At 37.9% G+C, this 18,994-nt stretch overlaps 1 protein-coding gene across 1 annotated transcript; it reads left to right on the top strand.

Annotated features, from left to right (window-relative positions):
• Positions 1 to 9,461: 9,461 nt before the first annotated feature.
• On the top strand, positions 9,462 to 17,989 carry LOC137391656 (probable helicase with zinc finger domain). The gene is made up of 19 exons (XM_068078173.1): positions 9,462 to 9,479; positions 9,590 to 9,699; positions 9,849 to 10,035; positions 11,639 to 11,746; positions 11,980 to 12,168; positions 12,334 to 12,533; positions 12,714 to 12,887; positions 13,081 to 13,291; positions 13,532 to 13,660; positions 13,761 to 13,882; positions 13,971 to 14,174; positions 14,483 to 14,733; positions 14,933 to 15,051; positions 15,967 to 16,069; positions 16,316 to 16,506; positions 16,659 to 16,851; positions 16,942 to 17,131; positions 17,234 to 17,328; positions 17,922 to 17,989. The coding sequence occupies exons 1-19, from the start codon at positions 9,462 to 9,464 to the stop codon at positions 17,987 to 17,989; spliced, it is 2,862 nt and encodes a 953-aa protein (XP_067934274.1).
• Positions 17,990 to 18,994: the final 1,005 nt, after the last annotated feature.

Raw genomic sequence — 18,994 nt, 5'->3', positions numbered from 1 at the left:
ATAAAAATGCCGGTCTCGCAAAGCTAATCAATTATTTGTACAACCGCTAGGACTGAACTTTATAGAGATTATGACGTTACCGATGTGAGTTATAATAATTGCAAGCAACTTTCTTGAGTTTGAACCTTGACCTTCAGCCACAACACCACCACCAAACTCAAAACACAAAAACAAGTATTCATAAGAGTTCTAAACTAGTTGAATGAATAGCAACATCCCGAGGCTCGCACAGTACAATCATAGGCAAATGAAAGAACAAGAACTTACAGATTAAAATATTATGAAAAAGTTCATAATTAGTACCTTTTACTTTCCAGTAAATAACTTTGAGGCGTAACAAGAACTCTTTCAGTGATTAAATACATGATCAGTTTTAAACAAAGTAGACTGGTTCATTTTGACTGAGCGAGCTAACTGCGCGTTCCGTCTGCTAAAAACTTAATTGAAATGTCAACGACCCACCCTGAAATCACTCATTACTGGCTAGTAAGTATAGCCCACCCGCATCAACCGATCATGTGATTATAACATCGAAGGCCTAGCAAACCATAAACTGATGCGTGCGTCACGCGATCTGACTCATGATAGCTGCGTATTAGAAATGATGATGCAATGCATTTGTTCAACAAGGGAAAGATAACTCCTTCTATGTTTGAGTCCATGAGAAACGAGCATAATCATGCACAATGTTTACAATAAGTTTCATGAAGTTGTCTGTGCCAGATATGGAAGCCTAAAAGTTTTTCTGTGTAAGCAATCATCAGCATTAATTATTTCACTTAAACTAACTATGAACAAGCAACAGGACAAATAGGAAATAAGTTCAAATAATCAAAGTATGCATGTGTTTTCACTGCTGTGTCAAAATTTAATGTTAAAAGTTGACTTGCAACAAAATTCACATTACAGTTATTTGGTATCAAAGAATTCACCATGTTTTACTCTGTTGTGTTGTAAGTGCCAAATAGGTGGAAATGTGATTACAAGCTCTTAAAAGCTCAAAAACGAAAAGCCGCGTAGATTGGAATCTCTTTATTTCGAAGACGTAACCACGCAATTTGGTTATCGTCTTGTCACGTATGTTCTCACGAGAATTGAAAGGCCGATACAAAGCTCAATATAAAACTCATGGTAGTGCTAGTTTATGACAAACACTTCAGGTTTTACCGAAGACCCCGTAACAAACATAGGTGCTCGCTACTTTACAGTTTTGTTTCGTCATTATTCAATCGTCAAGTCGTAATCTGATCATGTGACCTAATACTTGGCAAATCACTTTTGCAGCACTTTTCGATTGTTGCTGTCGATACAAATGATTATGATAAGCCTAGATATGTAAAAACCTAGTTCAGCCACAAAAGCTTGAATTAGCCGTGACAATTGGTAGTCCTGTTTTGGGTCCTTACTACTTTTAAATGATTTTTATTAAAATTTTATACTGCTTGTGACATACACAGTCTGATAAAGAGAAAACATTATACAGACTTATCTTAGAGTGAGATCAAATTTCTGAATGTAAATATAATTCAATAGTAAAACCAGCAACAACTAGTTTTATTGTTTCAACAGCAAAATATTGACAATCAAATCAATAGTTCCATGCAACATTGATTAGCAGATGATTCGGCTTTTTGTGAACTGTGATTGTTTAATTATCATATGCTGAAGTGTACTCTAGTAAGAAACCTTAACTTACAAGTTTACTATGACTGTGCGATACAGTTACTTAAGGAGACTTATACCATCACTTATTGACAGTGTAGCTGTTAATGATATACAACTATGTAAATACTGACCTGTATATGTTGAGTGTACTATTCACCTACCACTATGCAATAGTAACTTTGTAGCAATAGTAAATTAGTGTTGCATTCGTGGATCTACACTTTTAAAAATTAAATTATTATGTTACTCAAATATCACGAGATTAATATTGAGTGATGATAATAAGCAGACTCAATATTAGCAGTAATGTTATGAGAGATTCACAGACTGCACCATATCTGATATATAATTACAAGTTTTTGGTTGTTTTGTGAGTTTATCTATGTTTGTTGTTTTTATTCTAATTTGGCCTGTACTTACACTGCACAATTATTAATACAAACTTAACCAGCTACATCCCGGATACTGCAATACATGCTCACTATTCCTCTCACTTAACCAGTTACATCCTTGATACTGCAATACACGCTCACTATTCCTCTCACTTAACCAGCTACATCCTTGATACTGCAATACATGCCCACTATTCCTCTCACTTAACCAGTTACATCCTTGATACTGTAATGGAATGCTCACTATTCCTCTCACTTAACCAGTTACATCCTTGATACTGTAATACATGCTCACTATTCCTCTCACTTAACCAACTACATCCTTGATACTGTAATACATGCTCACTATTCCTCTCACTTAACCAGCTACATCCTTGATACTGTAACACATGCTCACTATTCCTCTCACTTAACCAACTACATCCTTGATACTGTAATACATGGTCACTATTCCTCTCACTTAACCAGTTACATCCTTGATACTGCAATACCTGCTCACTATTCCTCTCACTTAACCAACTACATACTTGATACTGCAATACATGCTCACTATTCCTCTCACTTAACCAGTTACATCCTTGATACTGCAATACATGCTCACTATTCCTCTCACTTAACCAGCTACATCCTTGATACTGCAATACATGCCCACTATTCCTCTCACTTAACCAGTTACATCCTTGATACTGTAATGGAATGCTCACTATTCCTCTCACTTAACCAGTTACATCCTTGATACTGCAATACATGCTCACTATTCCTCTTACTTAACCAACTACATCCTTGATACTGTAATACATGCTCACTATTCCTCTCACTTAACCAACTACATCCTTGATACTGTAATACATGGTCACTATTCCTCTCACTTAACCAGTTACATCCTTGATACTGCAATACATGCTCACTATTCCTCTCACTTAACCAGCTACATCCTTGATACTGTAATACATACTCACTATTTCTCTTACTTAACCAGTTACATCCTTGATACTGCAATACACGCTCACTATTCCTCTCACTTAACCAGTTACATCCTTGATACTGCAATACACGCTCACTATTCCTCTCACTTAACCAGTTACATCCTTGATACTGCAATACACGCCCACTATTCCTCTCACTTAACCAGTTACATCCTTGATACTGCAATACATGCACACTATTCCTCTCACTTAACTAGCTACATCCTTGATACTGCAATACATGCTCACTATTCCTCTCACTTAACCAGCTACATCCTTGATACTGCAATACATGCTCACTATTCCTCTCACTTAACCAGTTACATACTTGATACTGCAATACATGCTCACTATTCCTCTCACTTAACCAGTTACATCCTTGATGTTGCAATATATGCTCACTATTCCTCTCACTTAACTAGCTACATCCTTGATACTGCAATACATGCTCACTATTCCTCTCACTTAACCAGCTACATCCTTGATACTGCAATACATGCTCACTATTCCTCTCACTTAACCAGTTACATACTTGATACTGCAATACATGCTCACTATTCCTCTCACTTAACCAGCTACACCCTTGATACTGCAATACATGCTCACTATTTCTCTCACTTAACCAGCTACATCCCTGATACTGCAATACATGTTCACTATTCCTCTCACTTAACCAGCTACATCCTTGATACTGCAATACATGCTCACTATTCCTCTCACTTAACCAGCTACATCATTGATACTGCAATACATGTTCACTATTCCTCTCACTTAACCAGCTACATCCTTGATACTGCAATACATGCTCACTATTCCTCTCACTTAACTAGCTACATCCTTGATACTGCAATACATGCTCACTATTCCTCTCACTTAACCAGTTACATACTTGATACTGCAATACATGCTCACTATTCCTCTCACTTAACCAGCTACACCCTTGATACTGCAATACATGCTCACTATTCCTCTCACTTAACCAGCTACATCCTTGATACTGCAATACATGCTCACTATTCCTCTCACTTAACCAGCTACATCCTTGATACTGCAATACATGTTCACTATTCCTCTCACTTAACCAGCTACATCCTTGATACTGCAATACATGTTCACTATTCCTTTCACTTAACCAGTTACATCCTTGATACTGCAATACATGCTCACTATTCCTCTCACTTAATCAGTTACATCCTTGATACTGCAATACATGCTCACTATTCCTCTAACTCAACCAGTTACATCCTTGATACTGTAATACATGCTCACTATTCCTCTCACTTAACCAGCTACATCCTTGATACTGCAATACATGCTCACTATTCCTCTCACTTAACCAGCTACATACTTGATACTGCAATACATGTTCATTATTCCTTTCACTTAACCAGTTACATACTTGATACTGCAATACATGCTCACTATTCCTCTCACTTAACCAGCTACATCCTTGATACTGCAATACATGCTCACTATTCCTCTCACTTAACCAGCTACATCCTTGATACTGCAATACATGTTCACTATTCCTCTCACTTAACCAGCTACATCCTTGATACTGCAATACATGTTCACTATTCCTTTCACTTAACCAGCTACATCCTTGATACTGTAATACATGCTCACTATTCCTCTCACTTAACCAGTTACATACTTGATACTGCAATACATGCTCACTATTCCTCTCACTTAACCAGTTACATCCTTGATACTGCAATACATGCTCACTATTCCTCTCACTTAACCAGTTACATCCTTGATACTGCAATACATGTTCACTATTCCTTTCACTTAACCAGTTACATACTTGATACTGCAATACATGCTCACTATTCCTCTCACTTAACCAGCTACATCCTTGATACTGCATTACATGCTCACTATTCCTCTCACTTAACCAGCTACACCCTTGATACTGCAATACATGCTCACTATTCCTCTCCCTTAACCAGCTACATCCTTGATACTGCAATACATGCTCACTATTCCTCTCACTTAACCAGCTACATCCTTGATACTGCAATACATGTTCACTATTCCTCTCACTTAACCAGCTACATCCTTGATACTGCAATACATGCTCACTATTCCTCTCACTTAACCAGCTACATCCTTGATACTGCAATACATGTTCACTATTCCTCTCACTTAACCAGCTACATCCTTGATACTGCAATACATGCTCACTATTCCTCTCACTTAACCAGCTACATCCTTGATACTGCAATACATGTTCACTATTCCTTTCACTTAACCAGCTACATCCTTGATACTGTAATACATGCTCACTATTCCTCTCACTTAACCAGTTACATCCTTTATACTGCAATACATGCTCACTATTCCTCTCACTTAACCAGTTACATCCTTGATACTGCAATACATGTTCACTATTCCTTTCACTTAACCAGTTACATACTTGATACTGCAATACATGCTCACTATTCCTCTCACTTAACCAGCTACATCCTTGATACTGCAATACATGCTCACTATTCCTCTCACTTAACCAGCTACATCCTTGATACTGCAATACATGTTCACTATTCCTCTCACTTAACCAGCTACATCCTTGATACTGCAATACATGCTCACTATTCCTCTCACTTAACCAGCTACATCCTTGATACTGCAATACATGTTCACTATTCCTCTCACTTAACCAGCTACATCCTTGATACTGCAATACATGCTCACTATTCCTCTCACTTAACCAGCTACATCCTTGATACTGCAATACATGTTCACTATTCCTTTCACTTAACCAGCTACATCCTTGATACTGTAATACATGCTCACTATTCCTCTCACTTAACCAGTTACATCCTTTATACTGCAATACATGCTCACTATTCCTCTCACTTAACCAGTTACATCCTTGATACTGCAATACATGTTCACTATTCCTTTCACTTAACCAGTTACATACTTGATACTGCAATACATGCTCACTATTCCTCTCACTTAACCAGCTACATCCTTGATACTGCAATACATGCTCACTATTCCTCTCACTTAACCAGCTACATTCTTGATACTGCAATACATGCTCACTATTCCTCTTACTTAACCAGTTACATCCTTGATACTGCAATACATGCTCACTATTCCTCTCACTTAACCAGTTACATCTTTGATACTGCAATACATGCTCACTATTCCTCTCACTTAATCAGTTACATCCTTGATACTGCGATACATGCTCACTATTACTCTCACTTAACCAGCTACATCCTTGATACTGCAATACATGCTCACTATTCCTCTCACTTAACCAGCTACATCCTTGATACTGCAATACATGCTCACTATTCCTCTCACTTAACCAGTTACATCCTTGATACTGCAATACATGCTCACTATTCCTCTCATTTAACCAGCTACATCCTTGATACTGCAATACATGCTCACTATTCCTCTCACTTAACCAGTTACATCCTTGATACTGTAATACATGCTCACTATTCCTCTCACTTTAACCATATTAAAGAACTTGTAATATTTTTTCATTTACCCTTGCTAAATCTGAAGAATGTTGAACAAAGGTCATGAAAATAAGAAATTTTAAATTAATTCAGAATATGTTAGAAGACTAATTATGTAAATAGGGTAATTACTAGCTCTTGTTCCTATTACTTGTGTTCTATTAACCAACAGTGTGTCAGGTAGATTGTGTTGCAGGGTTCTCCTGAGCATCAGGTTCCAGTGATTAAATTGTCACTTTTACATTTCCACGGAAAAAAGTGTCTCATAAGACTCGCTTTTTTCTGTAAGCAAATTGCTGTAAATACCTTAATATGACAAGATTGTTTTAAATAGTTTTGATGTTAATCTCTGTACTTCTGGCTAAACTTTGACATAAGCATAAACCAAACTGCCAAACTGACTAGACTATTCAGCTGTACCAAATCAACTCTTTTCGAAACACGAAAACTAACGGTTTATAAAAGCCTCAGTGGCTTAAGTTTTTCTATTTTGATAAGTTGATGCATGATTACTAGACTTCTGTAGATTTCATTAACTGCATTGCTTATGTAAGAGGTAATAGTATTCCCGATTTCAGCTCCATTAATATGTATCTGAAATGCTATTTCATGTTATTGCGGGATCCCATCATGTTAAAAGTTCCTTAAAAGTTTGGCAAATTATTGTAAAAAATATCATCACCAAAAGAAACATGGAAATTTAGTGAATAGCTATTGACAACTCAGCTCGACTAGATCGATGTGTTTATTGTGCTTACCTCTTTTTTAGACGAGGCTGATTATGTTGTGTGAAAATAATCTTGGGTGAAGAGAGCTAAGTTTAAAATGAGTTGACAGTCAGGATAAGATGTTTTGTATAACTGATGACAGGAGTCACTACCTTAATCTTGTCAGTTGTTATAGGAGTCACTACCTTAATCTTGGCAGTTGTTTTAGGAGTCACTACCTTAATCTTGTCAGTTTTTATTGGAGTCACTACCTTAATCTTGTCAGTTGTTATAGGAGTCACTACCTTAATCTTGGCAGTTATTATAGGAGTCACTACCTTAATCTTGGCAGTTGTTATAGGAGTCACTTCCTTAATCTTCGCAGTTGTTATAGGAGTCTATAATAATAACAAATTAATCCATTTTTCACGTATTCTTCATCTGAGCCTTTTAACCGTGATCAAGTCTTGTCAATTTTAATCTTGAAACACCCTGGCAGTCAAATCATCTTCAAAAACCTATTGTTAGGGTATGGCAGTCTACTCATAGACATAATTAGTCTAAAATTATGTTTTTTATGTCTAAGTTTTATTTCTCAATAACAAAGTTTGAATATACGTGTCAGAGGAGAAGCCACTCCTAAACAGTGAAGTTATCGATATTCTTGTTATGGTGTCATCTTCCCATTTCCTGTAAAGCATTTTAAATATATTTGTAAAAGTTGTACAATTTATTCCTATGAAGGATGATACTTGTTTGTATATTTGTATCTTTTTTCTACCATTGTTATTATTATTATAAATATGAATAACAATCAATGAGTGCCTCCCTCTTCTGATTGTTGGTAATTGCCTTTGAAACTGAGGTCTTTCTCTGTGAGTTATTATGGGCAACTTTACAATATTTCTCAGGAGCTAAACTTGCAAGACGAGATGTCGTCGTAGAATCTTCCTAGGCATCAACCATCCATGGTCTCTTGAAGTTCACAAGATGTTGAAGAGGACATGACTTATCCTATAATTGCAGAGACCCCAAACACGCCTCATAATTACCTATTGTACACGTTAAACCCTTTCTTACATGCCATTTTAATCCTTCCATTGTTTACTTGTATACTCCTAACAGCTTTACTTTCTCTAACCTAGAAATTCCTTCATGTACATCTTACTGTAACCTCCTACCTTACAACTTATTACAAGAACTTCTAAAGCTTCGATGCCTTCTTTTTTATGTAAACCCTATGAAAATAGAGTGCTCACCATTTACACTATTCTTTATCCATGTGTTAATAATAATATATGACATCGTAAGATAATGACACACCGTAATACTCTATGTAAGTTATTGTGAAATAGTTTTATCAGATATGATACAGACTTTATTGTTTGATACAAATGTGCCATATTATATTTATTTATTTCTGTTACACACGTAACAGTATTATAATAGTTCATATCATGAGCATGAGTAACAGCAATACTTTCTGAAGCTTTTTAAACCAAAGTCAAGTTTTATTGTGAGCTCACCAAAACCATGACAATGTCTAGGTTTGATCTAAACATGTGTCTATCTAGTTAGTTATACTGATATACATATGACCTAGTGCCTGAGCTGTATCTCCTGTGGCACATTCATGCGTCACCCTCATTTCTTACTCAAAACATTAGCTAGTCACTAATTCTGTAAAAGATTATTTTCCTCAATTATATTCACAGCTATTAAGATATTAACTGTTTCACAGTATTTAGACTATAGAAACTGCAATTAAAGATTCTGGTAGACACTGACAATAGCGTCTGGAAAGATAATTGTTGGTTTGTCTCCATTGTAAGGAACTCCAATAACTTTGCACTCGCCCTTTTGCTACACAATTTAAAGCGAATGTCATATAAACTCTCGATTGGAAAGCAGTCCAAAAGGCGGACCCTTGAAGAAGCCGTCCAATGAGCAATGCACTTTTATGAGGTTATTTATTTCCGGTCTGAGATGAAGATATAAAGACGAGAGTGCTGACTCTCTGTTCTCATTCTTTTTCAAGAACCTCGGATACTTGGATTCTTAGTTACTCCTCTCTTTTGTCAGATCGTACACATTTGGTGAGTTTTATATTAAAAATGTTTGTCATTTGTCTATAAGTATCATATCTCTACGATAGATGTGGCAGCTAAAGGCTAGGACATATTTCACAAGTCGTATTATCATTTTAGGCTCATCTGGTTAAATATATCTCAAAATCTACAGAAAAACATGGCGGGTTATACTTGGGTAAGTTTATGCAGTAGGCTTATAGATTTCATTGTTTGAAGCTGTTTGATAATCCTTGAAGTAACGTCTTACTCATTCAGAGAAACATAGTTGATCTCCTCTATCTGTAGAATACATGGCAATTTGGTAGTGCCTGGGATGGCGTAGATGTTAGATTTTATGAAGGCGAGCCAGTCTATGGTGGCCAGCAGGCTCGAGAGGAAATGTCAATTTGTAATCGGTGAGTGAACAATTTTCTAAGCTTTTTGCAGGATATAAACAACTACAAATGTCTTGACTACACTTGTGAAACATGCTGAACATTTGAGTAGAAGCTAGGCCGAGCTCATATTACTATATTAACATATTAAATGATGTTGCTTTTTTCAGTCAGGGAGCTTGTTCACGCCGGCCTACTTGCAACAGAGCACACAGTGAGGATGAACTGGAGCTACGGATGATGAGATTGGCTGTAGATAACCGTCTAACCAACCGAATAACTTTAGGACATGAGCCAACATCTCTGACTGAAAGGTTGCGTCGTCACCTTAGACTCGTACAAGACGCTTCTCATCTTGTGAGTCAAGTTTTAATATATCTACAGGTCATGTTACTTCAGCGAGTTTTCCTTATTTCAAGCTCTTCATGAGTATTTTGTCTACAGCTCTACTGGTATTAGTCAAAGGTCTCTAGCATCTGTTGGTATACCCAGAGTAAATATGGTCATAACTAGAAGGAACAACTACCTGGTGGTAACTACATGCATCAGCTGCTTTAGGGAACATGAGTGCTGAATTCTAACTAATTCCTAGACATCTTCTTCTCTCCTTGTGTTTAATATTCTTCCCGTAAATCAGGACCGTCCAAACCTTTTGCAAAGGGGGCAGATTTGGCGTGTTAAAAGTTTAGGAGGCCATCCTTGGCAGACATTTTTACAGATAACAGCAATTAATGTAAATATACTTTACCGAGCCAATCCGTGTTTCTTATTTACTTTTTTGTTTTAAGTTCAGCTATCTTAAGCATGTGTTTTGGTTCCTTTAAAACATGCGTATCAAATTTGCATTGACATTATAATTGAAATTTAATAATCACTTAACTTCACTTTCTTAATACCAACTTTTTTGTAACAGTTGAACAGACGTAATTTGTACTCTTGAGTACAAATTACATTTGAAACGTGAAACAATATCTTGCCATGGCATATCTTCAACATTCAAAATTACGTCAACAAGTGCAGGGCTCATTTAAAGTATGACAGTAACTATAAATGTTGATTGAATTTTTAAATGTTTAACACGCAGGTAACAGTGCCTCTGCTCAATTTATTAACCCTTTGAACACTGGTAGTTTTGTCATTGGTGTCAGTAACCCTAAGCAATCTGTCCAGCCATTCTAAGTTGTTAAACTTTTTTTAAATATAACTAAACATGCCCATAATACAATGATATTTGGTAAAACATTAGTAAAAAGGTTGAGCAGCCTACAGCAAATGTCATCAAACAAACAAAACCGTGTGTCACCATTATTCGCGCCAAAACTATGAAAATTTGTACGATTCTAAAAAACTCGTAGAAACAATTACAGTAGCATCATATCCATTGAGCACATGTTCATCATCATTTCATGACTCAAAATGTAATGGAAATTTATAGTTAGTATATCATAAAATTCTTTATTTGCATCAAAAGCATTTAGGACCTACCAACAAACGAGTCGTATCAATTTTTCTGCAACGCCATTCTAATAAAATTTGCTATTAAATCTAAGGAAATGAAGATATTTGAAAACTGTTACAAATTGATGAGACATTTCTGGTTAAACATCCTGTGCAAGAATTAATCTGATTGGTTTATGCCGTTAGTTACAAACTACTTTTGTAAACAGAGCCATGTGAATGCCAGAATTCCGGCCGTTAGGGATTTTGACACACCCTATGCGATGCTGGAAAATCGGCGTTAGGGTTCAAAGGATTAATTCTACAGGCGAGCCAGACGTATCGATTTTATGACAGAGGCTGCGGGCCAAATGAAAATTGACCCTGGGCCGCATTTGGCCCGCGGGCCTGACTTTGGACATATCCGACTTAAATGGTTTTCATCTGACCTTCATGCAATATATATATTCTCTTGCTGACAGAAACTGTAGTTATGTGATGCACTCATTCCGGCCTGTTGTAGTTGAAAAAATATCTGGATGGTGTTGAGATGTACCTTGATAAACAAGATACCATTGTGGTAGAGAGCAAGTCTGAGGTGGTTAGCTGGATATTTAATGTTTCATCATCGGTAAGCATTTTTTGAGAAAATCATAATCAAAAATTATCCGTAATAACTTTTTAAAGTAATGTTATATTTACTAGTTATTTGAAACCTTTATTGCTAAATATGCTTTTCTGTATTACATCACCTTTACTGAACATAATGTGATAAAATAGTACTTTTGAGTGATGACTATAATAAAATAGTCTGCATATGAAACGTGAGCGGAGCATCTTTTCATGTGACTGTCTTTCTTGTAGGAGTGTGTAAAGGGAATCATTCTCATCGACAATGAAACGGCAGCCAACTTTTCTCTTCAATATGTCACAAGGAATGTTTTGGGATCGGGTGATGTGGAAAGACTGCCAATGCGACGAGATGGTCAGCGAGAATGGAGGTTTCCTTATTATGATACAAGAGGGCATGCTCCACAAACCTTTAGAGTAAAGGTGAGTAAAGACCTTTTTATTAGCGATGCCTCGCAATGTTTTCATTTGCACAGAATTGTATTAAAATAAATACAACTTCATCTTGTCAACTCCGTGGTCCAGCTACCCCTCATGAACATACTTGGTGAGTTTTGCATAGTTCACTTAAGAATTTTTGCTCTGCAGGTTGAGTTCAAATGCAACGCATATGGCGTCTATCAACAAAGAGTGGTCTTTGCAATGGATCGAGAAAGGTACTTGTACAGGAAGTTAAAAGTGACAGTTCGGCCAATGACAATGACCAATCCTGTAGCAGACGTAGCTGTCACGGAAAGCCGGCGATGGGACAGCCTGCCTGAGTTGCGCATCGTTAAATGGCAGGAGTCGTAAGTGTCTGTTTACTTTTACCATAAGTTCTTATTTGAAGTATCTTGTTAATGCTGTTCACTTTCTTTTCTTATTCATTAAAATTGCCAAAAAAAAGATCAATAAGAAAAGCTAACATCTTCTGTTGTAATTAATGTTTAATGATGTTGATAGTGACGTCATGTGGCTCTTGTGTTTAGAATGGATTCAGAACAAGATGAACAGTTGAGTGAACAATACAAGAGACCTTCTAATGTTGAAGACTGTGTAGAGATTGTCGAGTCTCAAGGCAGTCTTTCCGCTTCCAACTACAAACTCTACAATCACTCACTATTATATCTCGAGGAGATAGAGCAATTCCATGAACTTTCCAAGTTAGTAGCCTGTTTACACTTCTACAACTCTGAACTTTCCATATTTTGTTCTAGTAGTTCTACCGCTTCATGCAACTGCATTTGAAATGTAGTCTTGTTCTGACACTACGCTTTTTGGCTATTGATTTTGATTGATGCCAACTTGCATGCAAGGAACTTTAAAAATCTTTTAAGTTGTTCCGCTGCTTTGTAGGCTCCAGCTGAGTAGGGTGGTACATTTTACTCAGACCTACACGAGAGAATCTTTTGTCAACAACACTACTAACTATGCTCGGCCTGCCGAACTATTCGGAGAACTGCCACTCGACAATGCTTTATCAGAGGATACAGTGCCTGGAAGGATTCTCTTGCAGAATGTTAACAGCCTACTAATAACATGTGACATGGATCCTTGTCCTTCAGTGGTATGAATCTCTTTACATAACTTGTGTGTACCTTGACATGCTCTGCCAACGTGTGACTCATTGTATTGAACTGCAAACTAACACCCGTATTGATCTATAGCTTTCGATATTGAACTTTCAATTGCTTCATTTCTCTGTATGTGCTAAAACTCAATGCTAAAATAGTTAAAAAATATTTTCAAACAAAATATTTGTGTAATTTTGGCCCTCATATGATTGCATTCGCTTCCATTCTCACAGCTCCTTTATTTCTCACAGGTGTTTGAGTGTCCTATATTAGACCATTGTAAAGCTGGCATGATCTTCAGGGTGACGGCTAAATTGGTAAAGTTCTTTAAAATCAAGGCCCAAACTTCTAGAAGATGTCAGGTAATATTTATGGTGCTCTGGATTGTTATGCATTTTGTGAAGTTCTTTGCATCTTCCACTATTTCATTCCTATTTCATTCTTCCACTACTTCCTTCATAGGTACAGTTTGTCATGAACAGGCTACCGTTTTGTGAGATGCACTCAGCCTTGGATCAACTGGATAATATTATTCGATTATTTCCTGCACCTCAATATATGAGGCCTTCTCAAGTCCAGACATGGTGAATATCTATATTTAGACTGTTCTTTCTTTGAGCGACTTCTTCAACCAGAAATGTTGCTATAGTTCATCAGTTGCTCCCCTTGTAGCATGAATGGGATCAGATCAAGACCCTTTGTGCTAAATCGGAAACAGAAAGACGGCTTCAACGCGATGACTAAGCCTATCCAGCCTCACCCTGTTCTTCTCATCGGGCCTTTCGGAACAGGAAAGACATTGACATTGGCTACTACATTGCTGCATCTTATAGAGAAAACTGAGAACCGCATCCTTCTCTGCACTCACTCCAACAGGTTTTTATCAACTGCCCATCTAGTTACTGCTTTGTTCGTTGGCCGTTTCAGGTTAATCAGTCGCATCGTCAAATGGCCCATGTGGATGTTACCTGCTAACATGTTACATATCATACTTCATAAGGAGTGGTGAATATGTGCTGGTATATTATATCGTATAGAGCCATCAGGACGTTCTTAGAGAGTATCCATTCAGTTACAGAATTCCTTCAGTGTTGATCATACCATGCCATTAAATTGATGCTTTGTCTGTGTCAGCAAAAAGCCATTAGAAGGTGTTGCAGCTGATTATGTTTCCTCATTTACAGCGCTGCTGACCTGTATATCACAGAGCATATCCACTCGTATCTAGTCATTAAACCATCCTGTAAGGTACTGAGGCTTTACTACAAACATCGATGGAGTGCAGCTGTTCATCCCACTGTCAAGAACTACACCCTATTCGACCATGTCTCGCAGTCCTTTCGTGACCCGGTTATGAGCGACTTACAAGGTGTAAGGGTTGTCATTGTTTCCCTTGCATCTTGTTACAGCCTGCTTCGTCTTCAGCTACCCAAAGGTATCTTTTGCTATAAGTGGTATTCTGAGCATTTTTCTTTTCATGCTCAGTGCTGCACTCTGTATTCACCAGACCAGTTTCATCATGCTCAGTAAGGAATTCGGTCAAAAAAAGTTTTCCACTTTACTCAACTCGCTTATGCAAGGTAAAGAGTGTAGCTTTTGTGCTAATGTGTATTTTTTCTGTACTTTGTTCACAGGTTTCTTCACTCATGTCATGGTGGATGAAGCGGCACAGGCAAAGGAAGTTGATACAATCATACCATTCGCGCTAGCTGGACCCAACACTAAGATTATAATGGCGGGTGATCACATGCAGGTGAGTTTGGAATGCTTAGTATAAATTAACATTTCAATATGCATCAGTAAATGTCATCTTTAGCATTGGTTCAGCTGATTTTATTGACATGGACTGTTTTATAAAATAGTAAACTGCATACCTTTTTAATTACGGCCGTGTGGCTGAATATAGTAATCTTCTCAACAATAGAATTGTATACCGTAAGTCCTTGTGCTCAAGCCACGCGGCTTGTCGTTGGGCGCGGTTCCTGGTTCAAGGTCACAGGCGGCGGCTAAAGACAAGTTTTTAAAACTTATGTGGGGCTCAGGGCCGCTTCTCGATAAACGCGGTTTCTGCTCAGTTCCGCGCTATAACCATAAAATTGCAGTCAGATACACTTTTATGTGCGAGGTTTTAGTGACCTACTCGTTTATTTTCAAGGTTTACTTTCATGTTTATGGAATACTTTAGACTAAAGAAGAATTTATCGGTCATGTTTAACTCACCACAGTCATAGGTTATTAACACCTTTTCCTTCTTGACTGGCATCTTTCCATAAACGTGAAGCCCTTTAACAGCGAAATAAAAATCTAGCTGAGACATGGCAAGGAAGTTCTTGTGCAAGGGTTTAGGAATTTTAATTCGAACTCGGAAGTAAAAGAAAATTCTTTTCATATGTACTGATGTGACCTGTTTTCTTATTCAAGAGGACGGGAGTGTAACGAAACCCGTCTCAACACTCTCACTCCTGAAGGGGTCAAGGACGACAAAACCTCTGTCATTAGCCGCGGTCTGCGGGCATTTGCGGCTTGTTGGAGAATTATTTTTTCTTTCGTGAGTCATTTGTTTTTTAGCACAAGCCGCGCGGCGGGAGCATGAGGTCTTACGGTATATGCAATAGAATTGTGTATATGTCATGTCTATTGCTTTTTCCTTTCCATCGTTACATTGCAGATGAACCCGGATGTTTTCTCAAAGCGTGCGAAGAAATATGGGTTGGCTAGCAGTATGTTTGAGCGATTAACCAAGCTTTACCCGGACACCTTTGAATGTAAAGGTAAACTATGACACATTTAATCAACATACCGTTGCTGCTTTTAGCTAGAGATACTTGATACTTGCAGTTAGTAGCATGGCTCCAAAATTGATGTTTGCATTTAGTAGCATGGTTTTCACTCACTACTCATCTATAACTCTGACTTCACACCTAGCCTATCATACTTGGACACTTCCACTCATGTTTGATTATATTTCCTACCAATAATGATGGCCTTTTGCTAATTATTCTATGTTCATGTTTTAGTTACTTTAAATGAGAACTACAGATCCCACGAGTCACTCGTCAGGTTCTCTTCTCGTTATTTCTATAATGGTATGCTGGAAGCTATGGGAGATGAGCCAAGCCACCCGTGTCTCTACCCGCTCTCATTCATCGCTGCCCGTGGTGAAAGTTTACGACATGATAAAGGCACAGGGTATTATAATCTGGCAGAGGTTAGTATTTTGAATCTCTTTTGCTATTCCTTCGTCGATGAAACACTTAATTAAAATATTTACAAAGCCATTATATGGAAAGAGCTTGGCGTAGTGTTTGATCTTTAACAAAGTTATAGCGCATTGTTGTAGTCTTTCTCTTCTGTCACCAGGTTCATGAAACAGTTGATTTTGTCACTGACCTGCTGGCCAACTGGCCTGAGGACCAATGGGGTGAGTTTAATCCAGAGTCAGTCGGAATCATCCTCCCCTACACAGATCAAGTGGCTATTGTGAGGAAGTTGCTCAAAGAAAAGCCTAGTCCTCTTCGTGAGATTCAAGTGGAAAAAATATCGAATGTGCAAGGTGTGTTATGCAGTTATCGCTTTGCTTTATTTAAATTTATAACTGATGCTTAAATATAACCGTATTTCACAATTCAGGTTTGTTTTCTAGGTAAACAGTTTCGTGTCGTTGTCATCAATGCAGTGCGCACATATAATTCATGTCTGGATGTTGATGAAAATGAGGCAGATTTTGGCTTTCTTTCCAACCCCAAGCTGCTCAACACTGCCATTACCCGCGCCCAGTCCCTAGTAACCATCATAGGAGATCCTTTTTCACTCGTCACTGTCGGCAAGTGCAGGTGAGCCCGCAGCAAATGAATACAGCGTTATTTTCTTATTTACACAAATGTAACGTTATCTTGCAAGCTACGTTTTTTCCATATACTCTGTTTGATTGTTAGGAGCCTCTGGATCCACTATCTGGAGCAATGCCAGTGCAATGGGAGTCTACGCGGAGTGACGTTTGCCCAGCTGCAGGACTACCTCAACTATATGGGTGAGTATAAATGGTCTAATTTTGAGAACCAGTGTCTGCTGAACTGCACTGAACTTGACTTTGTGACAGTTTCATTTTGTATTGCTAAATACCGCACACCTGATCACAAACCCAATGTTTTTGTTTACATAAAACTTATAGTGAAGTTGTCGAACTGAATCACAACCCTAGCAACAACTGACATCAAAATTTTATAAAACAAATCCCACAGACAATGACCCCATATCAATACAAATACCGATACTTTCTGAAGAAATCTACAACGATTTTGTACATCGTTTGGACTCATTTTCCATTCTTCCAAATACAACCAAGAAGAAAGTGTATAATTACTCATATCCCCCTACAAGGTTATTGCTCAGCTCAAAGAAAATTTTTGTTTCAACAAGTTAAAATTTTAGTTAGGAATAATATCTGTCTGTTGAAAGGTGCCAGTCTCAGTTTGGTTTTGTTCCCTGTTTACTCATTATCATATGACTGAATGATGGGTCAGTCATATAGTCATATACTTTATACAATAAAATATAACCGTAACCCTGTTGCCCTGTCTTTTACAATTACTCAGTCTTTCAGATTTTGCCTTATATTTACAGATATAGAGAAATCTTACAAGTTTAATCCTCAAGCTAGCGAATTCGTACCAAGACCAGCTCGAGAATGAGTCGCAGCTCCTCATCGCATAATTCCGCCACACTTGGTTATTCCTGTTCCAGTGATACCTTCAGATGCAGTTCCTGTATTGACTCAGGGAGTTACACAACCTCGATGGCATCCACCTGTGCAGGTTCGTATACTTCTATGTTCACTGGTAGGTACAATAGTTGCTGGGATCTTATCTTTCATTTAGATTTCACTTACCTGCTGATATTAAAGGCAACCTTTTGCTTATCCAGCGCTACGTACATGACTAGGTCGTATATGAATGCGATTGCGTCTCTATGTCTGACCATTAGGCTTCTGTACATTAAAAGACCTGTCACCAACAACCTTTCCTACCTTACCTGAAACCCAGCCTTTTGTAGCAGTTTTGAAATAACACTGCTGGCCTTCATCCAATTTGCTTTTCTCTCTACCAGCATGATTATCATGGTAAAATCTATCTCTTGATTTAATCCTACTCAGCTGCTCAAAGTACTCATTTAAATCATTTGACTTACCAGCATAAGCAGTCTCACACACAGGCATACCATCACGCAACACTCTACCCTGAAGTAGTTGTGCAGGGGACAATAACCCATAGATTTCTGGAGTATTGCGTATCGCTAAAAGACCTTTCAGCCAGTTTTGGCCCTGTTGTCTACACTGGTTCCGGAATGCTTGAAGACTGTTTGTTGCGGCCACCACCTAGCATTTCAGCAAGTTGTTGCTTTCTGCAGTACTCAAATCTAAAAACGAAAAATTTCTAAAGTTGCTAAAAGTTTTTTCTGTTTCTCATGCTGTCATAATGATCAGTTCTGGAATATTCTAGGTCGGAGCCGCATCTATTCCATATGTCCCGAGTGCAGCAAGATATCGCTCCGTGTCATACCATCCAGCACACATTCACTACAGCGACGCAGCAGACGAATATTCGAATGAGCAAGCATCGTCACGTCTATAGACTCTGCTGTTGACCCCTCTACTACAGTCGACTGCTTAGCTGAGCCCTCAGCAACTTGGAAGGACC

This window comes from Watersipora subatra, chromosome 1 (genome assembly GCF_963576615.1).
Source record: "Watersipora subatra chromosome 1, tzWatSuba1.1, whole genome shotgun sequence".
In the NCBI taxonomy this organism is placed as follows: Eukaryota; Metazoa; Bryozoa; class Gymnolaemata; order Cheilostomatida; family Watersiporidae; genus Watersipora; species Watersipora subatra.
Note: the sequence above shows the minus strand (reverse complement) of the source record. Positions and strands in the feature narration are given on the sequence as shown.

Coding starts and splice junctions, on each gene's coding strand:
- LOC137391656 (XM_068078173.1), top strand. Junction 14,175..14,482: donor CTCTGCACTCACTCCAACAG/GTTTTTATCAAC, acceptor CCTCATTTACAG/CGCTGCTGACCTGTATATCA. Junction 14,734..14,932: donor TCGTCTTCAGCTACCCAAAG/GTATCTTTTGCT, acceptor CTTTGTTCACAG/GTTTCTTCACTCATGTCATG.